The sequence below is a fragment of the Lissotriton helveticus genome, chromosome 9 (genome assembly GCF_964261635.1).
Source record: "Lissotriton helveticus chromosome 9, aLisHel1.1, whole genome shotgun sequence".
Taxonomy (NCBI): domain Eukaryota; kingdom Metazoa; phylum Chordata; class Amphibia; order Caudata; family Salamandridae; genus Lissotriton; species Lissotriton helveticus.
In genome coordinates this window covers 642,527,595-642,554,444 of record NC_136070.1, presented here as the reverse complement: position 1 = coordinate 642,554,444, position 26,850 = coordinate 642,527,595, and the positions used below count along the sequence as shown (strand labels likewise).

At 47.0% G+C, this 26,850-nt stretch overlaps 1 protein-coding gene across 3 annotated transcripts in view; it reads left to right on the top strand.

The window, feature by feature from the left end:
• Positions 1-26,850, top strand: part of PCNX3 (pecanex 3) — a 713,235-nt gene that overhangs the window by 442,197 nt on the left and 244,188 nt on the right. For all 3 annotated transcript variants that reach the window (XM_078660716.1, XM_078660718.1, XM_078660717.1), the window contains exon 27: positions 15,326-15,579. In XM_078660716.1, the coding sequence (XP_078516842.1) occupies positions 15,326-15,579 (254 nt within the window). The remainder of the gene's footprint in view (positions 1-15,325; positions 15,580-26,850) is intronic.

Below are 26,850 nucleotides of genomic sequence, written 5' to 3'. Positions count from 1 at the left end.
CCTGTACACCCTACAGTGCCCAGGTCCATTCCTGAGCAAGGTAAGTGCAGTGCTGTCATTAAGAGTTTATGGTGCTGGGAGGTTGTCATTACAAACCAGTGGTCTGGACATTGGTATGCTTTCTCTCCCTACCATGGCTACAGAGGAGGAAGTGTTTTATTCCATGGTGGTGAAGAGCGCAGCATAGGTCCTGAATGTTTAATTGCCCTCTGTGGCAGTCAAGACTAACATCTTGACCGAAGTACTGCAGCCTGGAGCTTCCTCTTCAGAACCCTTGCTTCCTTTTAATGAAGCACAGACTGAAGTCCTATTGAGAACACAGTTCAAGCCTGTACAGGTACTCCTGTAAAGAGCATAATTACCCGCCGCCACTTCCAAGCACTTGGGGACATGGGTTTCCTTACTCATCACTCCATCCCTGAGAGTTTGGTAGTCCCAGCCTCTATATCCCATGACACATTCTCTGCTGCACCCCTGGACACGGAATCCAAGAGGCTTGACAGCTTGGGGAAGATGTTTTCTTCCATTAGCCTTGCTTTGTGGTTTGTAAACACTGCATGCTTAATAGGCCGCTACTCCCACACTCTGTGGAACACTTTGCGCAAGTGCAGACACATGTCCCGGAGGAGGCCCGAGCCATGCTCTCCCAAGCAGTGAAAGATGGTAGAGATGCAGCAAGGTTTACCATTATGTATGGTTTGGCAGAACTGTTTCAATGACTGTGACGCTTCAATACCACACCTTGCTGAGAACATCTGGTTTTTCAGGGGAAGTCCAGACTTACCTCATGGACATGCCCTTTAATGGCAAGCGTCTCTTCGGCGACAAGGCAGAGAGTGCTGGCGCGCTTTAAGGACTCCCGGTCCACAGCCAAGTCATAGGGCCTCTCAGTTGCCCCCTGTCAGCCTATTGCCCCTTTTGTGTCTGTGGAGTTGGTGTTCAACTGCATCCACCCTACTCCATCCATTGCCCCATGCCAGTTGCCCAGTCTGTGAGGGAGGCGGGTCATACCGGCTCGTGGGTTGGGTAGCCAAAGGTCTGCCACAACCACCAATCCTGCTGCAGCCTTTAAGCTCCTAATGTTGTCCTAGAAGATTATGGGCAGCAAATTGGTGCCAGAATCCCCCATCATCTCCACCACTGGCAGTCCATAACAGCAGACAGGTGGGTGTTACATATTATTTGAAGGGGCTAGTCCCTTCCGTTCAAATCCTAGCCTTTCCCTATGCCTCCCATTCCCGGTCAGCTGACAGAGGATCATTTGTCCTTGCTCTGTGAGGAAGTCGCATTTCTCTTGGCCAAGGAAGCCATAGAGAGGGTTCCGGTATCAGTAAGACAGTGGTTGCCATTCTCACTGCTTTCTGATTCCCAAACAGAACGAAGGACTCTGTCATATCTTATATCCGAGAACCCTTAACCTCTTCCTCCAAAAGGAGAAGTTCAAGATGCTTACTTTGGCTCAGGTATTGTCTGCCCTGGATCCAGGAGACTGGATGGTAGTGTTGGACTTGCAGGATTACTATTTCCATAGCCCTGTCCTGCCTACCCATCGGCGTTACCTGCGGTTTACGGTAGGCTACTGTAAGAAGCTGGCTCTGTGTATATACTATACCAAAGTAAGGTATAGTGTGCACTGTCCAATGGATCCCCAAAGTCTTACAGAGGTAAGAGTAGATAATACCCTACTCACTATTTGTGGTGGTGTATGCGAGCAATGGGGCTTTATCAAAGGGTAGAGTTAAGCATTTATTGTACACACTCAGGCAAGAAATTATATCACACACTCAAAGACTGACCTCGGACCAATTGTATGTATCACAAATATCTCTTTGTTGTATTTTTATTTATAGAACCAAGCAGGACTTGGTACAGGTAAATATGATTGTACTTTTCAAGACAGATTGTTTAAAAGCAAGCGGGCTGATATAATTTTGTTTCTTACAGGTTTGCAAAAATGTGCAAATACAGTTGTAATTACTTTTGATTACTTTTCGGGATTACTTTTTCTTCTCAGTGTGATATGCCTAGATATCACACTGGGACATTTCCTGGATAAAAGGTAATTAAGTCAGTTTTTCTCAAAACACAGTTTCTTAGGTTTTCATGCAATTTTCAACTCCACACTTCGAACTTTTGCCACAGAAAAAAAGTCAATGCTGTCCTATGGGTGAAAATCAGGTTATCAGTTTAGACGTAAGTAATTGGTCTTGGGAGGTGGGTTTCTGCGGTTAGAACCATGGTTCCCCCAGGGTCAAGGATGCACTCAAAGCGCAGCACCCTCAGCGGCACTAGGGCAGCCGGGTGCAGAGTCCTAAGGCCCAATGTTATCCAATGGGCGATAGGAAGCCTCCGGTTGGTGGCTGCTCACAGATACGCCACTTGGATGTGGGAGCAAAGCTCCTAGGGTTTCGCTCAGGGCAAAGGGGGTATCAAAGATAGACCACAACGGAACAGGGGCGGCCGGATGCAGAATGCTGGATTGACTTTAGGAGACATGTTGGTTTCAATGTGGAACCTCCGGTCAGAACAAACGCTGCAGTCTCGGGCACAAAGATCTTCTGGAGGCCACAACTGGTTGGAGAGGTAAGTTGGGATGTCGAAGGATGCCGAGACACCGCCTGTTGGGCCACTCAAGGCCGTGGGGCATCAGGTGCAGGGGTATCTTTTGGTGTCTGGTTTTCCTTACTGGCTTCGGTTGCAGTCAGGGGGATCCTCCAGATAGGGGCTACAGGCATCGTCGGGAGACTTGAGGTAGGTCCGGGATCACCGGATCCCAGGTCAGGATTACTGGGAAGATCTCCTCGTGATGTTTGACCACCCTAACTCAGGCCATGGGCATCGGATGCAGAGTGGTGCAGACTCGCCAATTTAGACAGAGCCAGAGTCTGTTGGTGAACAAACCCGGTCCTCCTCCTCCTCCTTTCTTCCTACTCCTCCTCCTTTCTTCCTACTCCTCCTCCTCCTTTCTTCCTACTCCTCCTTCTCCTTTCTTCCTACTCCTCTTCCTCTCTTCCTGCTCATCCTCCTCCTCCTCCTCTCTTCCTCCTCCTCCTCTCTTCCTCCTTCATCCTTTTTTTACTCCTCCTCCTCCCTTCCTCCTCCTCCTCCCTTCCTCCTCCTCCTCCCTTCCTCCTCCTCCTACCTTCCTCCTCCTCTTTTCTTCCTTCTCTTTTCCTTCTCCTCCTCCTCCTCCTCCTCCAAGATAACCCTTTGAGTTCCTTTGGCATTAAATACAACATTGGCATCAGTGTGGGTTTAATTTGCTTAAAAGTTTGATATCAAACTTCCCAGATTTCAGTAAAGCCATTATAGGTCTGTGGAGTTCATAATGACAAACTCCCGGACCATGTACTCTTCATGGCTTTACTGCACTTGCAATGTCGAAGAATGTACTTAGACACTGTACAGGTACAGGGCTCATGTACCTGTACCCTCAGCAGTGGCATAGTGCACCCAGCTAGAGGGGTGGCTCACCTATGCCATAGGCAGTGGAATGTAGCCATGGCACACAGGGATGTGTGCCATGTCGACTCTTCACTTTGCTCTGCACCAAAACACACACCCTGCAAGGGCAGTGTGTGCGCGTTAAGGTACAGGGCCTCTAAGGGTGGCATAATATGTGCTGTAGTCCTAAGAGGCCTTCCCTTGTCACAGTGCCCTTCGTACCCATGGTACGTTTTAGAAGGGACTTGCATGTGACCAGTGAGTTGCCAATTGGGGTTGCAACAGTAGGTACAGTTTTAGTGAAATAACATAGGTCCTGAGCACCTAGTTGGCAGGAAACGAGGGCACACTTAGTCAAAGAGCATCAACATCAGGCAAACAGTGGGGGGCAACCATGCAAAAAGGGGCACTTTCCTACAGGCACAAGCACTTTTAATTCATCATCCTCCCTTTTGGTCATGCCAGTGCCCCTCGGGTGTTCACCAAGGTGATGGCGGTGGTTGCAGCTCATCTGCGCAGATCAGGGTTTCCAGTCTCTCACTATCCCAATGACTGTCTGCTGAAGGCGGGATCGCCCCAGGGTGTCATCCCTCACCTCCAGACTGTTGCAAACTTCCTGTATTCGCTGTGGTTCACTATCAACATGTCAAAGGCACACCTGACTCCTTCTCAGATGCTCCCTTTCATCGGGGCACTACTCCACACAGTGTAGTTTTGGGCTTATCCTCCCAAGCAGGATATTCAGGCTATGATACCGATGTATCAGCCTGTATCCTGGATTTTGCTGAGCATGACCGAGTCTGCTAGGCCTCATGGCCTCTTGCATCGTGCTAGTGACATGTCAAATGACCTATGCAGAGTCTGCTGTGGGACCTGAAGTTCCAGTGGGTGCAGCACCAGGATCATCTCTCCGACATGATCAGATCTCGGAGGAAACTACAAAGGATCTGCAATGGTAGATAACAAACCGCAGAGGCAGAACTCTCTCTCCCTTTCCCAACCAAATCTCACATTAGTGCCCGATGTCACTCCTGGGATGGGGCAGCCATCTGGTAGAGGTAGAGATCAGATCATTCTGGTCTCCGACGGAATCTGGACTGAACATAAACATGCTGGAGCTCCAAGCGATCCAGCTTCCATTGAAAGCCTTCCTACCCTCCATTAAGGTTAGGCTGGTTCAAGTGTTCAGACAACACCACTGCCATGTGGTACTGCAACAAACAGGGCGCGGTGGTGATTGGACCCTGTGCCAAGAGGTCCTGCATCTTTGGAAATGGCTGGAATAGCAGGGCATATCCCTGGTGGTTTAAAACCTGGCAGCTTCCCTGAACGCCAGGACAGAAAAACTGAGCAGCGACAGTTGACCGCTTTCGACCTTCCTCCCGAGGTCTGCATTGTTTTTCTGGCAGCCAGGCGTCCCTCCACCAAAACGGTGTACGCCTGCTGGTGGAACAAATTTGTATTGAACAGAAAAGTTTCTTGACCCTCCTTCCTTTTATCCTCACACAGCAGGGCTCTGCTCTGGGTACTTTACAGGGTTACATTTCTGCTCTGTCTGCCTTTTTGCGACTGCCAGACCAATCCTCTTATTTTGAGTCCCATTTTGCCTCTGTGGGACCTTAATTTGGTTCTCACATTTCTGATGTGTGCTTCTATATCCTTTTCATAATTGTCCCCTCTGAGTGCTCACCATCAAGACAGCCTTTCTAGTGGCAATCACATCTGCCTGGAGGGTGAGTGAGTAGCAAGCTTTATCACCAAGCCTCCATTCCTCTCTGTATTTCCAGACAAGTTGGTGCTTAGTGCTAGGGTCTCTTTCCTGCTGAAAGTGGTAGCACCATTCCATGTGGGCCAATCCATCACCTTGCCCACTTTCTACCCTCCTCCACATCCCTCAAAAGAAGAGGAACGACTCAGAAGTCTGGACTGCACTAAAGAGTTCCGGTGGACAACCAACTCTTCGTAGGGTATGTTGGAGCGAAAAAGGGTTGGGCGGTACAGAAACAAACCATTTTGCACTGGGTCGTTCTCTGTATTTAATCTGCCACACTCTGGCCAAAAAGCAGGCCACTGAGGCCTTAAAGCAGTGGTCCCCAAACTGTGCGCCGTGGCTTCTTGGGGAGCCATCAAACCTAGCCAGGGGAGCAGCGCACCAAGCACTTTAATGCATTTAATGTTGAAGGGGCTGTTGGCTTCAGTTAAACTAATTCGACTTAAACGCATGATGTTGATTTGTAAGTGACATGCTTAAAGCTGTTAACGTAGTGCTTAATTGATGGCATGTCGAGGGAGATGACCTCCATATTTCACTTAATCCCCATGTTTCAACACTCGCAAAGTAAGCAGAAGATGCCTGTTTTATTTTGTTAGATTCGTTAATAGTTTCGTTTTTTCCCAAATGCATTTTACACCAATGCAAGTTATCAGGAAAGTACAGTTGTCCTGTCTATTAAACACATTAAGTATGGACACTTGTAGTTGAACCATAGGAACTTCCAGTACACATTGCTTTCAGTACACACACATTTCCAGACAGAACTGCTCTCTCCTTAAGCACAGGGAAGTAAAACACCATATATGGCATAATGCCACCATTTAGAAGCAAGAAAGAGAAATGTTTAAAAAAAATCAAAGGAATTTATTTGGCTTGCATTGATTTGGCGGCAATTTTAGGGAGGAGACAGCAAAAATAAAGCTGTATGTGGTTTTAAAAATCCTGAGTCACCGTGCTGAGACAGGTGTGTTGCAACGTATGACATGGGTAGAAATGGAAGTGCATGCAAATATTCTTCAAGTGCAGAAACACCTTGGCAATGAGGCCTGCATGCATAGGGGTGCTATCTAGCACTGTATATGGGATAAAAAAGTTTGAGAGGGTACTCGAAAAAAGGCATGTGCAAAGAAATGCAACTAGGAATATTTTATGAGAGGCGCCGCGTTAGTAATACAAAACACCTTGCATATATGATTATAGTACCTTCATCAGCTTCATCCCAATGATTTTCAGAGAGAAAAATGTAAGTACCCCCGAGGCCAGGCTTACATCCCCACCACCCTCCCAAAAAGGTAACAGTGGGAAGCCACAGGCTTAAGGGTTCGAAAAAGTTTGGGAACCACTAGCTTAAGGGCTCATTCCACCAGGGCTAAAGTTGCGACCACTGCGTTAGTATGTGGAGTACCAGTCCTGGACATCTGCCAGGCAGCAAAGTGGGTGTCCCTGCACACGTTGACCAAACATTACAGCCTGGACAGTCAGGTCCGCAGGGATAGGTATTTCGCCTGTTCGGTCCTGCAGGACTTTCTAGTTTAGCATTTGTCCGCAGCCCACCTCCGGGGATGGTATCACTTGGGTATCTGTTTAAAGGTAAGGAATCTGCGGCTGGATAGCTCTATCAGATAAACAAGGTTCGAGGCATGTGGGCTGCTAAATTCATATCTTAGCATTAGATCGCCGCCTAGTGTTGGGCTCGGATGATCGCACATTGTTGTCCTGGAAGAGTCTTCGAAGTATCCTGAGATAGGTGGCTCCTCCCCTGGACTACAGTGCGCATGGGCATCGGCTCCATCCCCAGATTGTTTTTTTCCGCCATTGGGTTCGGATGTGGTCTCGACGTCTTACTGTCGGAACCAAGAAAAACTAACTTTTTGCGGCCAAAAGGCCTCGATTTTCTTGCGTCGGTATTGTCTGCGCACGGTCTCGAGTCTTCCGTCTCTTGGAGCCGGAATAAGCGGAGTTTTCTTCGCTCTCAGAACTTTGAGGCCTTCTCATCGCGACACGACTGCAAAACTTTTCGGACATGGAGCGGAGCCCGTTTAAGTACTGCCCGCTTTGTGGGTCCAAGTACCCACACATCGATCTACACCCCGTCTGTAACAAATGCCTTTCGCCTGACCACGACGACGGCAAGTGCAAGGCCTGTGCACAGTTCCGCTCCAAGAAGACTCTCAAGCTTCGCCGCGCGGTGCGCATGGAAGCGAGACAAGCAGCCCCGGATCCGGAAAACATCTTCGGCGACCAGGACGAAGAGGACCAGGGTCATCATCTTCAAATCTCCCCACCCGAGACGGAGGTCGAGGCGGATCCGGGAGACGACGACGGAGTCGTGGGTCAAGGCCTTGAATACGTCGACGAGGTAGGAGACGACGATGAGATTTATGGGGCCGCGGCAGACAGCTCGGGGGACGAGCTCTGCCCCGAAGGTTACGAGGATACCGACCGGGTCACGGGATCGCCTGTCGGCCTTACCCAAGACCCGTTGCCGCAAGCCACAGCCCCGCCTTCGGGCCCGGCCACGGACTTACTTGCTGAGCAGACTGTTTCGAAACCGAAACCATCGGGATCGACAACACCTAAAATGGCCGACCCGAAAACGAAACTGAAACTTAAGGACTCCAGTGTCCCTAAGATGGCTGCCGTGCCGGTGAAAACGACGGTGCCCGCTACCCCATCGACTCCGTCGACCTCCGGTCCGCAGAAGTCGAAGAAGTCCGTCGATTCCGATGCTGCAAAATCGAAAACGGCGCCAGAGGAGGGGTCCTCCAAGAAAAATGGTCTGCACGGGTCAGCGGCTACGACGCCGTCCAAGCCCGCCAAAGTCGGCTCCAAGGAGGCTACGCAAGCACACGGCACGAAGTCTGCGCCCCGAACACAGGAATCGGAGGCGGTGAAGACAGGATCCGCGCCCAAAGCTCACAAGGCCCACAAAGACGTCGGATCCGAGGGAAAGATCAGACCATCCTCGTCGGCGCCGAAACAAACTGTGAGTGAGGCGTCCCCCATTGCCGAATCACTGCAAAGAATCAGAGAGAAGGCCTTTGCCCCGTCGGCTCCGATACCATCGCCGCAGCCGCAAAAGGACAATCCAGCGAAGCCTTCTGGGAAACTTCTCTTTATTTTGCCGCCGGAGGAGGCGCCGAAAGCATTTTCAACCAAATCGGCACCGAAACAGGTGATTTCTTCACCGACTGGCCCGCTTCCACGGCGGGTACTCGAATCGGAGGATGATTCAGAGCATTTCATCGACGCTGTCACAGGCAAACTGACCCTCTATAGGAGGAAAATCACTTCGGAGCCAGTGGACTCCTATGTCATCCCACTAAAGAAGAAGAGGGTGCCCCTTGACGCCTCAGGCCTCACGGAACCAATCCAGCCTCCTCCGAGACGGAGCCATACTCCCTCCCCAGAACACTCTGCGGGTGAGGGGTATGATGAGGACGAGCAGTACAATTTCCCTATCAATGAACCTGATGCACAAACGGATTCATATGATGACCCTGGTGACCAGAACACCCAAGGTGTGGGGCAGGACCCGCAGCTTTTTAATGCACGTGCATCCCCGACTGAGGATTCAGCAGGTTTTCATGCACTACTCGAAAGGGCGGCAGCCAATCATGATGTGGACATGCATGCCGACCCAGTTGAGGAAGACTTCCTTTTCGACACGTTTTCAGTCTCTGAAAGGACAGTAAAAACACTGCCTATGCTTAAAGGCGTCCTCAAGCATGCTGGGGACATATTTAAGGAGCCTACAAGAGCGAGAGTGGTCAACCCTCGCATTGAAAAAAAGTACAGACCTGCACCTGCAGACCCCGCATACATTCGGGGACAGTTGCCACTGGACTCTCTTGTGGTCGCCAATGCCAGGAAACGTGCCAACTCCCAGACAACGGGTGAAGCTCCTCCCCCGGATAAGGAGTCCAAAGTGCTAGAGGCAGGGGGCAAAAGAGTAGCTGCACAGGCATCAAACTTTTGGCGCATCGCCAATACACAGGCGCTCTTGGCGCGTTACGATAGGGCGCACTACGACACCCTAGAACAGATTGTACAACACCTGCCTCCACAGTTCCAAGAGGGCACCAAACTGCTTATTGAGGAAGGGAAGCTAATCTCAAACGCAGCCATCAAGTGTGCACTTGACGCAGCAGACACAGCTGCTAGAGCTATCAACACTAGCGTTATGCTGAGACGACAAGCGTGGCTCCGCATCTCAGGGTTTAAACCGGATATTCAAACAACAATTCTTAATCAGCCAGTCAATCCCGATAGTCTGTTTGGTCCAGATGTTGACACCACCCTAGAGAAAATAAAGAAAGACACAGAAACTGCTAAGTCCATGGGGGCCCTACAGTCACAACAGTTTCGTGGCAGCAATTTTCGTCGCTCAGGTGCACGTGGAGTCACCAGAGGACAAATGGGTCAACAATCCCAGTTCTCAAAAAGTGGGGCACAATCCTCGTTCACAAAACAGAACAAGGGAGGTTACAGAAATAACAGCAACAGAGGTCGCGGCAGAGGAAACAACAGCTCCCGCTCCTCTACTCCAAGCAAACAGTGACTCTCTGTCACTGCCCCCCGACCACCTAACACCTGTCGGGGGGAGACTGCAGCAGTTCCTGCCCGTCTGGAGAAACATCACCACAGACAGGTGGGTGCGACAACTAGTCCAGTATGGTTATTGCCTAGAGTTGAAGTCCACTCCACCCAACATCCCGCCAAGGCACAGGCCTATGTCCGCAGAGCACTTGCTCTTATTGCAGCAGGAAGTAGTGGTGATGCTGCGAAAAGGAGCAATCGAGCTCGTGCCGGTGGGAGAGGAAGGCACAGGGGTATATTCCCTGTACTTCCTTATTCCAAAGAAGGACGGATCTCTCAGACCCATTCTAGATCTACGTCCCCTCAACATGTACATACTATCAGAACATTTCCACATGCTTACACTGCAACAGATTCTTCCCTTGCTAAACCAGGGAGACTTCTTAGCAACCTTAGATCTCAAGGATGCTTATTTCCACATTCCACTACACCCGTCCCACAGGAAATACCTCAGGTTCACTATTCAAGGCAAGCACTACCAGTTCAAGGTCCTACCCTTCGGAGTCACCACAGCCCGAGGGTGTTCACCAAGTGTCTGGCGACAGTAGCGGCGCACCTCAGGAGGCAGAACATCCATGTCTACCCCTACCTAGACGACTGGCTCGTGCAAGCCAAGTCAGAACAACAGTGCGCCGCAGACATGTCGACTACAATTCACCTTCTTCACGATCTGGGCTTCTCGCTGAACTACCCAAAATCGCATCTACAACCAGCACATGTCCGGCAGTTCCTAGGTGCGACGATCAACACCCTGACGGCCATGGCTCAGCCAAACCAAGTCAGGATAGACAGCATGCAGGCTCTGATCCAAAAGTTCAGGCCACAACACTCGCTTCCATTGAGAGTGTTCATGCAGTTGATAGGCATGATGGCCTCCTGCATCTTCATAGTCCCTCACGCACGCCTACATATGCGTCCGCTCCAGGAGTGCTTAGCGAATCAGTGGACACAGGCTCGTGGGCAATTGACAGACCTAGTGTTGGTTACCAGTCGGGCATACGACTCTCTGCATTGGTGGACTCCACACAACCTTTGCAAGGGCCGACTGTTCCAAGAGCCTGTGCCGCAGATTGTCCTGACAACGGACGCATCTCTCCAGGGATGGGGAGCTCATCTGCTCACTTACACAGTGCAGGGACTATGGACGACGCAGCAACAGAAGATGCACATCAACTATCTGGAACTGATGGCAATCTTCATGGCGCTCAAGTCCTTCATTGTACATCTGTGCAACAAGGTCGTGTTAGTCCGGACGGACAACATGACCGCGATGTACTACATTCAAAAGCAGGGAGGCACCCACTCGCCACAGCTGTCTCATCTGGCTCAGAGCATGTGGAAGTGGGCCATTCAGAGGAACATTTTCCTCATGGCAGAACACCTCCCAGGAAAGGACAATCAGATGGCGGATCTGCTCAGCAGGTACAGCCATCAAATGCACGAGTGGGAGTTACACCCATCTGTCCTCCACCCGTACTTCCAGCAGTGGGGTCATCCGGAGATAGACCTGTTTGCCACAAAAGAAAACGCAAAATGCCAACACTTTGCCGCCAGGTTCCCTCACCCACAGTCGCAGGGGAATGCGATATGGATGAACTGGTCAGGCAAATTTGCGTACGCTTTTCCGCCAGCCCCTCTAATACCGCTGGTCGCAAGAAAGCTAAGGCAGCACGCGATGACTCTCATCCTAGTTGCTCCAACGTGGGCGCGCCAGGCTTGGTACACCACGTTCCTCGAACTCTCAGTGGTGCCGCATCAAAGACTGCGCCTCACGCCCAGTCTTTTGACGCAGAACCATGGAGAAATTCAGCATCCAGATCCGCAACAGCTCAACCTGGCGATCTGGCTCCTGAAGTCCTAGAGTTTGGATACCTTAACCTACCTCCGGAATGCATGAACATCATCAAGGAGGCAAGGAAGCCAACTACCAGAGCATGCTATGCTGCAAAGTGGAAGCGTTTTGTCATTTACTGTACAGCCAATGACATCAACCCGCTAGATGCATCTATCCCCAACATCATCTGCTATCTGTTGCATCTTTACAAGTGCAATCTAGCGTACACTTCCATTCGGATACATCTATCCGCCATAGCGGCTTATCTTCAAAACAGGCAGCACCTCTCTGTCTTCAGAGTGCCCGCCATTAAAGCCTTCCTTGAAGGTCTGAAAAAAGTCATTCCCCCAAGAACACCGCCAGCTCCGGTGTGGAACCTCAATGTCGTTCTCACCAGACTGATGGGACCACCATTTGAGCCACTGCACTCGTGTGAACTACAGTTCCTTACGTGGAAAGTAGCTTTCCTTGTAGCTATTACGTCTCTGAGGCGTGTCAGTGAGCTGCAGGCGCTCACGATCCAAGAGCCATTCATTCAAATTCATCCAAATAGGGTAGTGCTACGCACTAACCCCAAATTCCTTCCGAAGGTGGTGTCACAGTTTCATCTAAACCAAACTATTGACTTACCAGCATTCTTTCAAAACCCGCAAATGGTGGCGGAAAGAATGCTCCATACCTTAGATGTACGGAGGGCGTTGATGTACTACATAGACAGAACACAACCCTTTAGAAAGACAAAACAACTCTTTGTTGCCTTCGCACCACAACACAAAGGCAACCCCATTTCCAAAGCAGGGATAGCCAGATGGATTGTTAAGTGCATCCAGATATGTTATCAAAAAGCCAAGCGCACTTTAACAATACCCCCCAGAGCGCACTCCACACGCAAACTGGGGGCATCCATGGCTTTCCTAGGGAACATTCCTTTAGAGGATATCTGCAGAGCAGCCACGTGGGTTACACCACATACCTTTACAAAACACTACTGTGTTGATGTGCATTCCAAGCAGCAAGCTGCTGTAGGACAGGCTGTTCTGAAGACACTTTTTCAGGTTTCTGCAGCTGGCACGGGCAACCGCCGCTGATGGAGGGACTGCTATGTATTCTATGCTAAGATATGAATTTAGCAGCCCACATGCCTCGAACTGAATATGCTACTTACCAGTATGCATCTGTTCTTGGCATGTAGGGCTGCTAACATTCATATCGCCCGCCCTCCTCCCCGGTGCCTGTCGCAGCTGCAGATATACTATTGTATTTATTCATTAGCATGGACATCCTTTACACTTTTCACTCCATCTTCTGCCACAATGGCGAAAAACAATCTGGGGATGGAGCCGATGCCCATGCGCACTGTAGTCCAGGGGAGGAGCCACCTATCTCAGGATACTTCGAAGACTCTTCCAGGACAACAATGTGCGATCATCCGAGCCCAACACTAGGCGGCGATCTAATGCTAAGATATGAATGTTAGCAGCCCTACATGCCAAGAACAGATGCATACTGGTAAGTAGCATATTCATTACTTGCCTTCAGTAACGCATTATCAGGTAGAGACGATCAAGCTGCCTATTCCTTATTGATCCACCGATTCTCCCCGCTCTGTGGACAAGTTTCTAGGGTCAGGGCTGATCCCTTTCAGGGCCTTAGTTTGGACACACTAGTCTCAGTGCACATGATGGCTCCACGCTCCTGGCAAGAAGAGTCGTGGAAAGTAACTGACCTCAACACGCTGAGGTGGCACCTATATAGGTGACTTGAACGTCCCTTCCAGCGTGGACGACCCCACGCGGAGCCGATAGATTCCTTCTGGTGCGCAGGGGCACTGCTCATGCTAAAATCATCCGTATCCAGTCTGATGCCTGGTGAATTCGAAAGTAAGGAATCTGCAGCTAGATCTAGTCTCTACCAGATAATGCGTTACCCAAGGTAAGTAACTTGTTCGATTTTACCAGTAAATTGGATTTTGAATATCTATCAAAAGTCTTCAAAATAGGTTTGTAGCTGCTTCCAAATTGGAATTAGTATTAAGTGTGATAATGTTACCCAGTGTTTTCATATATTACAGCCAGCCTTGCCTCACAGAAAATAGCCTTTTGAAGCTTTTTAACTGTAATGACATGGTTAACATTAAATTCCTTCATACCCTTCGTTTAAACACCATGCACCCTGCATTCTGACAATATGGTCTACTTAGGGGTGACTTATAAATATTTAGGAAGGAAGGTTTTTACCTGTCAGAAGGGTTTATTTTGACAGGTCAAATTAGCAGTTTTAAAACTGCAAAAGCTAGTCCACACATGATAGGCCTGGAGACTTGTTTGCATTGTCACTGGGAAAGATGGCACAATCGGGGATGCAGTACACAAGTGGCATTTAACTTTCAGATCTGGGGGGCTTAAAGATAAGCTAAATACAAATAATAGTGGTGGGTCAAGAGGGAATTTCTATGTACTCGACTATGTGTAGAAAAGAATATTCAGTGGCAGTAGTCCACTAGCCAGGATACCTCATTCATGATTGATGAAAATACCCATCAGTCGCTGTTCCTGGGCGCCCTTTTCATCATGTGGGTTCCTTCAAACCATGAAGGATGGTTGTTTTACTCCAGTGTGATTAATTTTTACTGGACAAGGCCCAATGATAGTCTAGCTGGGTCTCAGGAAGCTACTGTAAAGCAGTGCGTGGGGGTGTGGTTAAGTGCAAACAGTGCAGGATTGTGATTAACGTGAGTATAAAATTAGATAAGCATGAGGAAAAATTATTTATTACAGACCTCAATGTTTCTCCTTCTCTCTTAAAAATTAATCACACTGGAGTAAAACAACCATCCTTCATGGTTTGAAGGAACCCACATGATGAAAAGGGCGCCCAGGAACAGCTACTGATGGGTATTTTCATCAATCATGAATGAGGTATCCTGGCTAGTGGACTACTGCCACTGAATATTCTTTTCTACACATAGTCGAGTACATAGAAATTCCCTCTTGACCCACCACTATTATTTGTATTTAGCTTGGTTACCCCCGGGGAGTATAGTGGTGGGCGGTCGTTAAACAAATTCCCTGAGACCCTAATAACCCCCCTGCTTTCATAAGGGCTTAAAGATAAGCCAGTTGGTATACCAGTTTCATCATATTGAAATGGGAAGGACAGGCACCACTGGTTAGCAGTGACAGAGTGCAGAGTTCTACAACCTGGAAAAAATAGGGTTCAGACAAAAAAAAGTGACCCTCAGAAAGGACAAATTTCCAACAAGCAGTAGGAGCTTTCTGACCATTATCTACTTAATCACGCAGATATTGGGGCATTGAAGTGGAACTCTTCCCAGAACTGATGTTAAAGGTGATTTAGTTAACTGGGGCACTGCAGCTTATGACTTGGAAATTAGTGGGAAGAGTTGATGAGGCTGAGGTTGTCTGGTCACAGTACTAGTTTATGAGTGAATAATGTGAACAGAAAATTTTAAGGAATAAAGTATACTTAGTGTTTTTAATCATAATAAAATAGTTCAGCTTGCATGAGAATATCCTGTCCGTCAAGAGATGCTTGCATTGCATAGCATGTCTCCCCACTAGCACTTCCAATGTGCCAATTGTTATTAAATTGATATCAGGCTCTGCATTCCACCAGTTCTGCATCTCATCTGTAGTCTACCCCACTCTGCACAGGGACCTACTGCCAGCAACGGGAGGTTGAGGCCATTACAGAAGGTGTTGAAGAGGACGAGGGCTGTTGTTGTTGTGAACCAGGTCATCTGCCATATATGCTGTCCTTTAACGCTGCTTTTGGCCAGCGCTGGCTGGCTTGGGAGGTGGCTGCCACGAAGTATGTGCTGGAGGGGTACAGCATCAGCGACAACAATGCAGCATCCATGCTTCAAGTGTTTGACCTGCGGAAAATCCTCATCACTTACTATGTCAAGGTAATGGTACTATGGTTGGTGAGGTTTGGTTTGTAAGTGCATAAACAATCATGTGTGGGTCAGTAAGGAGATCAGAATATAAGGAGGCAAAACCTGTATTTGCATCTAATTCACTTCCTAAATAAACTAGAGGTCGAATTTTTAATTCTAACTGATTTTGTAGTCTTCCATGACCATTTTGAAGTATGCTTTGTACCATTCAGAATTAACAAACAAGAATGATTAGTGACAAACTGAGGTATGTGATGCTCAATACAAGTGCAGGAAGCTGACTCTTTATATGATATATAAAAATGAAGTATACAGTGTAAAGAGTCAAGGTATTCTCTTCTGAGTGGACAGGGACTTTCTCTAACAATACCAAGATGCTCTTCTAGGGGGTAGTGTGATCAAGCAGACTTAGGCTCATCAGAAAGGAGTGTTAAACATCTGCAAAATACACACACAGTCAATAAATGATGCACAAGACTCAATAAGGAGATCCACACCAATTTATAAAATAACACATATCTTTTTGTATGTTTAGGCACCAGAATTAATACGATCAGGCTAGTATGTTTTGCAGGAGAAATACTTTACGTTTAAAAAAAAGTCAACACTTAGTGCCTTTTTCAGAAGCTGCAATGTTATCCTATGGGAGAAAAAACAAGTACGGAATTCAGGTAGAGTACAGCGACTTAAAAAACAATCTCCTGGGCTTAAGGTGAGTGTAGGGCAAGGTCCAAGGCAGCACCAGCAGGTCACTTCCAGCTGCACTAGTGCGGCCAAGTGCAGTGGTGCAATACAGCGTCAGGTGTTCCAATGTTAGTCTATGGGGATCAGTCATTGTGAAATGAGGCTGCAGGTTTGGCCCCTGGACTGAACCAACCAGAGGGTTTGAGCCTTGCGATGCTAGAGGAGAAGGGGCACCAGTGATCTCCTTAGGCCGGCTGCAAGAGTGTCTTAGATGTGTCAAGTTTCTTCGTCCGGTAGCACACATGGTTGAGGGGGCCTCCACACAGAGGCTGAAGAAGGCAGTGCAGGATAGTCCATCAGGGGCAAAACCAAAGTGGACTCTGTCCCCTGAGAGTTTGGGGACCACGCTCGCACCGTTGGGCCACTTTGATGCTGGCTCGGGTGCAGTGGTGCTTGGCGGCGGCAGGTTTTGGTGGGTTTGAAGTCCTCACGGTTTCTACTCTGGGTGCCTCCACAATGCTGGAAAGCTTCTCCACTGGAGTCCCTGGGTCTTTGTTGAAGGCAAGAAGTCATCCTAGGCTTTGGGAGGCACAACAGCTTGCAGGATGAGATGCCTTTGTACGGTAACAGCAGACACGCCAGCAGGGCTGCATACTGCCGCTATAGTATCTTTAAATGCGCACTCTGGAAAGCCTATTCAGAAAGATTCTATTCGAAAAGTAGGCACTTCTAACAAAAGTCTAAAACTAAGCAAAACTCATTACAGAGCAGGGTCTTCACATGCGCTTATGCGTAACTAGACCTTATGGAATGTACCTCTACATTATGTAAGACTTGTCTCCTCGGGAACCACGGCAGTTAGGGGGAGGCTTCACTGTTTTGGAGTGAGGAAAAAAGGAGTTTAGTAAAAGGGTTTTAATACTTGCAGTTTACTCCATAACGAAAAGGACAATGCTCCTCGATACCTCTAGCCTTCAAACACCCGTCTAGCAGCTTGTGCTGTCTCTGCCCTTGGTGACCCGGAATCAATCGCCAGTGTGTAACTTGCCTTCTTTTATTGCATAGTAATGGAAACTGAAGAGATACTCGAGTGTTTATACTTATTAGTTGTACTAAATTGTTATACCTAATTTTCAGATGAGAATTGTAATCATTTCTAGCTTGGAAATAGATGACAAATGGAGTTTATGAGAATGTACTCTTTAGGCGCTCATTCGGAATTTTCTCATAATCAAAGAACGTTAGAAAATTCGTAATTCAGGCAAAATATCAATTATTTGTTAAGACATAACCACGGAACGGCATCATTCAGGCCCTCACTGTCTGTCTTAAGTCTGTGCACCCAACGTTGCTCTTTTTCAAATAAAATTTTAGCTGCATTTCTGTCCACAGTTTCAAGGGTTTCCAGGATGACCCACTGTAGGTCATTCACAGAGTGCCCAGATTCTTTGTAGTGAGTTGACATTTTTGTGGTTGTTTTTTTACAGTTCACATTGCTGCGGTGTTCGCAAAGTCTTTGTTTTGCTTTACGACAGGTCATGCCAATATATCTCATTTGACACGGGCAAGTTATCATGTAAATGACATGGCTTGTGTTGCAGTTCGTATGTCTTTTTAATTTCCAATTGAAGTTGGGAAGCAGCTGTAATTCCTTTGTGGGTTTTGTAGTGTCACAGACTGTGCAGTTTCCACATGGGTAATGGCCTGTTACTGGACTGTTATTCCACAGTCCAGGTGTGTCTTTCTTTTTCTTAGGTGGGGGTCTCGTGTGCACCAGCAAGTCCTTGAGGTTGCGGCTTCTCTTGTTGGCAAACATCGGTTTAGGCCAATTCAGATTGTGAGATGTTACTATTCTCCAGTTTCTGTTGATTATTTTCTGCACTTGGTTGGTGACTGGGCTATAAGTAGTTACGCATGTGATCCTATCTTCCTTCAATTTAGGACACGTCTCTAGGAGTGCTTCTCTTGGTTGGTTGCGGGCACGTTTCTTGCATGTGTTGATCACCTTCTTTGGATGTTGACGAACCAGTAGTTTGTCACATAGGTCATTCGCTTGACTTTTGTAGTCAGTAATTGAGCTGCAATTTCTTCTCAAGCGAAGGAATTGGCTGTACGGGAGATTTTCCCGCAAGGGTCTTGGATGAAAGCTTTGAAAAGATAGCAGGCTATTCTTGGCCGTCGGTTTAAAGAAAGTACGGGTGTGCAAAGTATTGTCTTTAGAAAAGATGGTAATGTCTAAAAAATCTAAAGTACTTTCATTGGCAGTGTATGTAAATTTCAAGCATTCATCTTGGGTATTAAGCCAGTGATGAAAGTCCGTCAAGGTTTCCTTATGACCCTTCCAAATTAAAAAGATATCATCTATATATCTCTTCCAAAAGAGAATATGATGAAGAAAGGGGTTGTTCTCATTCTGAACGAAGGTGCGTTCAAAGGTGCTAACGTACAACCCCGCCACACTTGGGGCAAATGTACTGCCCATAGATACTCCATGGCGTTGAAGGAAGAGGGTGTCTTTGTACTGGAAGAAATTTTCCGTTAGAGCTAATCTACAGCACTCCAAAACAAAATGTCTGGGGGTTTTGTTTGGCCAGTCAATGTTAAAGAAAATTGTTTCAAGAGTGTCTAGTGTTTTTTGTTGTGGCAAACTAGTGTAGAGACTCTCTACATCTAAGCCCACTAAGAGCATTGTTCCTTCCGAGTACTCAACGTTTTGTAACATGTTTAGGAGGTCTCTTGTGTCCTTCAGATAGGTGGGTGTCTTTTGGACCAGTGGTCTTAAATATTGGTCTGCAAATTCTGACAGTGGTTCCAAAATCGAATTGATTCCGGACACAATTGGTCTCCCTGGTGGTGGCATTTTGCCTTTATGCGTTTTTGGTAAGGAGTAGAAGTATGGTGTTACTGGTGTTTTTACTTCCAGATATTCTGCCTCCTTTTTGGACACCCCATTGTTGGCTTCCGCATCTTCCACCATCATGGATATTGTTCTTTGTAGACGGGCAGTTGGGTCTCTTGTTAGAACCTCATAAAATGTTGTATCTGCAAGGAGGTCCATACACTGTTTGTCATATCCAGCTGTTGTTAATAAGACTACTCCTCCCCCTTTGTCCGCCGGTTTGATTACGATTTCTCTATCGTTCTTGAGTTCAGTGAGAGCCAGTTGTTCCGCCTTGGTGATATTTTGAAAAGGTTTCTGTGGTTGATTATGCAATAGGTCAACTTCCTTCATAATTGCCTGTTCAAAGGTGCATATTTCAATTGGGACTTGTGAGTTGAGGGGGCAGAATGTCGATTTATTCCTCAGTGTTGTATCTCCTTCTTGTGTCAATTGTTGGTTGTCTTTAAAAAAGGCTTTCAGTTTCAGGGTACGGCAAAAGGCTGCGAGCTCGCATTTTGTTTTGAAGATGTCAGTTCTTGGAGTGGGGACATACCCAAGTCCTTTATTCAGGACGCTGAGTTGATCCTTAGTTAGGATTCTGTCAGTCAAGTTGATGACGAGATTGTTGCGCCCGATCCCGTCTTGGCCTTCGTTACACTCCTGGTTTCGACTTGTCTTGTTTGGTCGGACCAGGTTATCCCTTTTTGTCTGGACCGGCGGTTGGACTGGCCATTCCCTAAAAAAGGACGTCCTTGTTGGTAGATATGGCCCCCTTGTTGCATTTGATGGTTCATGGGTACTTCAAAATAAGGATTAGGCAATCCTTGGAATTGTGGGTTAAAAGGGAGGAAAGGCATATTTGGGCCTCCATTTTGAAAGTATGGTGGTCTCCAGAAGTTATTCTGTCCTCTCCTATTCCCCCTCCTATTGCGGTAGTTTCCTCTCCCACGCTTTGTGGAATCATCCCCACTTTGGTCTGAACTGTCATTTGAGGATATGCTATTTGAATCATTGTTGGATGAATTGTCATTAGGTTTGTAATCCTTACTGCTATATGGATGTATACGTTCTAGTGAGAACCTTTTTAGTTCTTTGGCTAGTTTTTGCAGTTTCCTTTGTGTAAGGTATTCTTGACTATCTTTCATTTCTTTATTGATTTCTTCCAGTCTGGTCTTGTAGATGGTTATATTTACCGTATTGTTAAGTTTGGTTTCAAGGATTTCTATTTTTACCATCAATTCTTCTGTTAGTCTGGTGGCAGTTTTTATTATTAGTACCAAGTAGTCTCTGGTGCACTTCCATGAGATGGACGACCAATCTTTCCGGAAGGCTAGATCTTTGAGGAATATCCGGGGGGCATTAGTCACCCACAGTCCTCTTGGTGCCGCATTGACCCGAAGGTACTCGGTCATTATAATGCCGTGCACAGCCGTTCTGACTTGTTCCTTTTTCATTTCACTCAACTCGTCCCATTCTTCGGTAGAAGAAAGAGTTTGAGAAAGGTCGCCTTCCATGAGTAGTGGTGGTCTGGCAAGTATTGCTTCTATTTCTTCACTCGTATAACTGAGTCCAAAACTCCCAGCCATGATCAATTATCACAGGGGACTGTTGTTCAGAGGACTCGTGTTTTTGATTTCTTAAACTCCCACAGCTGCACGCTGCTTTTCACGTAGCATCAATTGGTGGAGGGAGAGAGAGTAGAGATCCTTTCAATCTCCTTTCAATAATTATAAATCAATGTGGAAAGGATCACTGGTCCTGCATAACCAAGGTCTGCAGGTGAATCGGTAGGTGTCCCCCAAATAAAAGACCCTCATACACGTGTTTTTTCAGAGTCGTGTAGCGGTATATGATGTGTCCCCGCTTCTTGTAACACGTGTCCGTGCGTAATCCTTGGGTCAGTTTTTGTTTGCACCTTCCGCCAGGAGGTTGTACCATTGGTTAAAACAGTAGTGATGGTGAATAAGTGAAATAGTGCTATAAAGGTGTTCTAAAATACCCGGACAGCCAGAGGTTCAACTTTAATATTTCTGGATTCGGGTAGAAGGTTAAGGCGTGTCGCTATGGAATTATTTAGGAATTCTAGCGCACTAATCTTGTGAGGTTAAAAGTGGTCGACATGTTTCAGCCTTATCTGCCTGTTGGTCAGTCGGCTTTCCTCAGGACCATAAAGTGATTAAGTGAAAAAAAGGAAAAGGTAAATTTGTAACCTGATTCGTTTTGTGGTAGTAGGTCACATTGTACCTGTAATAAAAGAAAAGGGAGATAGTGCAACCACATTTGTAGCGAATAAGTGGGAAAAGACACTTCAGCAATGCACAATGACATAGAGACACAGGTGAGATTTATGAAGCATATTATTAAAAAACATATAATTAAAAGCGAGTTGTGCAATACTAAACTCCGTCACATTCATATTAAGCGTCAACTTACTCATTCTCAAAATTCTATGCGGAATGTCTTGGATGAAAGCTTTGGCAGACCAATATTTAAGACCACTGGTCCAAAAGACACCCACCTATCTGAAGGACACAAGAGACCTCCTAAACATGTTACAAAACGTTGAGTACTCGGAAGGAACAATGCTCTTAGTGGGCTTAGATGTAGAGAGTCTCTACACTAGTTTGCCACAACAAAAAACACTAGACACTCTTGAAACAATCCTCTTTAACATTGACTGGCCAAACAAAACCCCCAGACATTTTGTTTTGGAGTGCTGTAGATTAGCTCTAATGGAAAATTTCTTCCAGTACAAAGACACCCTCTTCCTTCAACGCCATGGAGTATCTATGGGCAGTACATTTGCCCCAAGTGTGGCGGGGTTGTACGTTGGCACCTTTGAACGCACCTTCGTTCAGAATGAGAACAACCCCTTTCTTCATCATATTCTCTTTTGGAAGAGATATATAAATGATATCTTTTTAATTTGGAAGGGTGATAAGGAAACCTTGACGGACTTTCATCGCTGGCTTAATACCCAAGATGAATGCTTGAAATTTACATACACTGCCAATGAAAGTACTTTAGATTTTTTAGACATTACCATCTTTTCTAAAGACAATACTTTGCACACCCGTACTTTCTTTAAACCGACGGCCAAGAATAGCCTGCTATCTTTTCAAAGCTTTCATCCAAGACCCTTACGGGAAAATCTCCCGTACAGCCAATTCCTTCGCTTGAGGAGAAATTGCAGCTCAATTACTGACTACAAAAGTCAAGCGAATGACCTATGTGACAAACTACTGGTTCGTCAATATCCAAAGAAGGTGATCAACACATGCAAGAAACGTGCCCGCAACCAACCAAGAGAAGCACTCCTAGAGACGTGTCCTAAATTGAAGGAAGATAGGATCACATGCGTAACTACTTATAGCCCAGTCACCAACCAAGTGCAGAAAATAATCAACAGAAACTGGAGAATAGTAACATCTCACAATCTGAATTGGCCTAAACCGATGTTTGCCAACAAGAGAAGCCGCAACCTCAAGGACTTGCTGGTGCACACGAGACCCCCACCTAAGAAAAAGAAAGACACACCTGGTGTAGGAGAGTAGGGTCTGCAATCCTATGATCACCCAGATTTTTGCTTTTTGCTGCACTGGTTTACGACTTTCCCTGGCTGTGGGCCTGCTAATCAGACCCACAGCCTAGCTGTTCTCTCTATCCAAATTGTACCCAGGTACTGAATTGGCACTGGGCCCTCTCCAAGTCCCTGTACCCAGGGCTGAGGTGCACCCAGAAGTCTCCCAGGGGCTGAAGCATGTATTATGCCACCCCTGGATTGACTAACTAAAACTGACACAACTGGCTGCACGACAGCTGGGGCAAGGTGGTGTACTCACCCTTTGCTTTAGATATAGTATACCTATATCTAACCCTAAAAATGGACACACAGATCTCCTATCAGTCACTCCTATAGCAGGCCTTAACCATCCTGAAGGCAGAGTGCTTGGAATCGTGTGAGATGGTGCTCTGGCATGAGCTGAGCCTGTCTGCGGCTTTCGGGATCCATCCCTTAGCCGTTTCCATGATATCGCATACCATATACTCTTAAGTGCATTATAATCCTCGCGGTTATGTGCCAACTCGGGTATCGCTTTATCAAAACATGTCGAGTAAGGTGTCATACGAATTGGAATACTAACCCCTCGCCAATTCTGGCGACGGGGTTAGCATTCCACCCTTCTAGAGGGACACGACATGCCTGTAACCTATAACCCGGTTAAAAGTCAGACAGAGCCTTAGCATCCACAAAATGGATGCTGCCACCGAGACACAAGTCTGCCCTCCTGCTGCTGGGAGTCCTCCCAGAGCAGGAGATAAGGACAAAGGGTTTCCTGCCAGGGGCGGTGCCAGCACCGTCCCAGACAGGGTTTTGTGTATTGTAGGTAGGCAGGGCTTTAGAGGAAGGTGACTGCACGTGGCACCCCGGTGCTCACTGTGCATAGGCTGGCTGGAACCAGTTCCAGGGTCACTCCAGACCCTGTGCTGGGGAAAAGCCCGCCAAGGAAGTGGGTGTAACCACCCCCCTCCTAGTCCCACCCATAGGGCAGGACTTAGTCGCGTGCCAGCCCCTTTTTACAGGATAAAGGTAGAGACTGGCCCCCTTCCAAATCAGATCATCTTTGAATCCTGAAACTACTTTCTGCGAAAGGAACTCAAGACTTCTTCCTAAGATTTCTCCCTTGTGACTAAGGAGTAGTCACCCTGCATCCGCAGGCACCATCCAAGAACACTGCGGTCTGCTGTAAGTCCTTCCTCCGGAATCCGACTGCCCAGCTCGACGAGAACCGGCTTCCCTGGCACCTCTGACCTCTACCCACCTCTACAGCCCAGCTGAGAGCCGTGGGTGCGACGAGACCTCAAGGGACCGGCCATCTGCAAGACTGCACGACTTCTTTCCAGCAAGCCCGCCGAGTAATCTACTGGTGAGTGCTTTGGGGTCCGAGAAGCCCCGACTCTGAGCAGCTCCAGCTCCGAAGTGCAGCCCCCCCAGCATCTCCCCGATCTGCGTGGGGCCCTTCTGCTTTCCGCTGCTCACCGCGTTGTTTGGCTACTAGCCCGTTGGCTTGTGGCCTTCCTGACGACGCCCGACGACATTTCTGCTGCTGGTCTGGTTGCTCCAGACTGGCCCTTGCTCCCTTCCAGAAGAGGAGCACCCTGGACCCTCCTGGTCCACTCAAGACGCCATTTTGAGTCCACCGCGTGGGCTTGAATTAGCCAAGGCTTGTTGCCCAATCCTGGGTAACTTCGACGCCGACGACTTCATCCTTCGTGGGACAGCTCGCACCTCCATCCTGGTCGCCGACAACGCCTCCTGGTCCGAGAGACTGCAGAGCCCAGCAGCGCCCACTCACCTGACTGCGGTGACTTCGCCCGGTGCCATCCTGGTGCCCACTTAATCACTGGCTAGTGATTCAAGACACAGTCCAGTAACAGGCCATTACCCATGTGGAAACTGCACAGTCTGTGACACTACAAAACCCACAAAGGAATTACAGCTGCTTCCCAACTTCAATTGGAAATTAAAAAGACATACGAACTGCAACACAAGCCATGTCATTTACATGATAACTTGCCTGTGTCAAATGAGATATATTGGCATGACCTGTCGTAAAGCAAAACAAAGACTTTGCGAACACCGCAGCAATGTGAACTGTAAAAAAACGACCACAAAAATGTCAACTCACTACAAAGAATCTGGGCACTCTGTGAATGACCTACAGTGGGTCATCCTGGAAACCCTTGAAACTGTGGACAGAAATGCAGCTAAAATTTTATTTGAAAAAGAGCAACGTTGGGTGCACAGACTTAAGACAGACAGTGAGGGCCTGAATGATGCCGTTCCGTGGTTATGTCTTAACAAATAATTGATATTTTGCCTGAATTACGAATTTTCTAACGTTCTTTGATTATGAGAAAATTCCGAATGAGCGCCTAAAGAGTACATTCTCATAAACTCCATTTGTCATCTATTTCCAAGCTAGAAATGATTACAATTCTCATCTGAAAATTAGGTATAACAATTTAGTACAACTAATAAGTATAAACACTCGAGTAACTCTTCAGTTTCCATTACTATGCAATAAAAGAAGACAAGTTACACACTGGCGATTGATTCCGGGTCACCAAGGGCAGAGACAGCACAAGCTGCTAGACGGGTGTTTGAAGGCTAGAGGTATCGAGGAGCATTGTCCTTTTCGTTATGGAGTAAACTGCAAGTATTAAAACCCCTTTACTAAACTCCTTTTTTCCTCACTCCAAAACAGTGAAGCCTCCCCCTAACTGCCGTGGTTCCCGAGGAGACAAGTCTTACATAATGTAGAGGTACATTCCATAAGGTCTAGTTACGCATAAGCGCATGTGAAGACCCTGCTCTGTATTGAGTTTTGCTTAGTTTTAGACTTTTGTTAGAAGTGCCTACTTTTCGAATAGAATCTTTCTGAATAGGCTTTCCAGAGTGCGCATTTAAAGATACTATAGCGGCAGTATGCACATGTTCGATTTTCAGAATACATGTAGAACGAGTGCTTGGTACCGCCTAATAACGAGTGCATGTACTTTTAAATAATTGTAAGAGTCTATACTAAAACAGGTATTACATCGTTATACCAAGGTCTAAGATAATCGTGATGACACAGTAAAATTGATTAGCGCCTTTGACGTCATGGTAATGTAACAATGGAATTGCACCTTAAATTAAATAGCGCATTTAATATCAGGGCACTGTAAAGAAATGATCTCATGACGCCTAAATATGATTTTGGGATTTATACATCACAATATTCCGCATAGAATTTTGAGAATGAGTAAGTTGACGCTTAATATGAATGTGACTCTGAGTTTAGTATTGCACAACTCGCTTTTAATTATGTTTTTTAATAAAATGCTTCATAAATCTCAACTGTGTCTCTGTCATTGTACATTGCTGAAGTGTCTTTTCCCACTTATTCGCTACAAATGTGGTTGCACTATCTCCCTTTTCTTTTATTACAGGTACAATGTGACCTACTACCACAAAACGAATCAGGTTACAAATTTACCTTTTCCCTTTTTTCACTTAATCACTTTATGGTCCTGAGGAAAGCCGACTGACAAACAGGCAGATAAGGCTGGAACATGTCGACCACTTTTAACCTCACAAGATTAGTGCGCTAGAATTCCTAAATAATTCCATAGCGACACGCCTTAACCTTCTACCCGAATCCAGAAATATTAAAGTTGAACCTCTGGCTGTCCGGGTATTTTAGAACACCTTTATAGCACTATTTCACTTATTCACCATCACTACTGTTTTAACCAATGGTACAACCTCCTGGCGGAGGGTGCAAACAAAAACGGACTCAAGGATTACGCACGGACACGTGTTCCAAGAAGCGGGGACACATCATATACCGCTACACGACTCTGAAAAAACACGTGTATGAGGGTCTTTTATTTGGGAGACACCTACCGATCCACCTGCAGACCTTGGTTATGCAGGACCAGTGATCCTTTCCACATTGATTTATACTTCTTTGTAGGTCAGCAGGATCTGCTTTTCTGCTGCCAGGGGTCCCCTAAATGCTGTATTTAGGGGGCTGTAGGGTAGTAGCCAATGGACTACCTAACCCTGGGGTCACTATGCCCCCATATGACCACTTTCTGTAGGAAGTGAAAATAACAATGCCCCAGAGTTCCTAAGTTTGCCATCACCAAGACGGCTAACTTTGAAA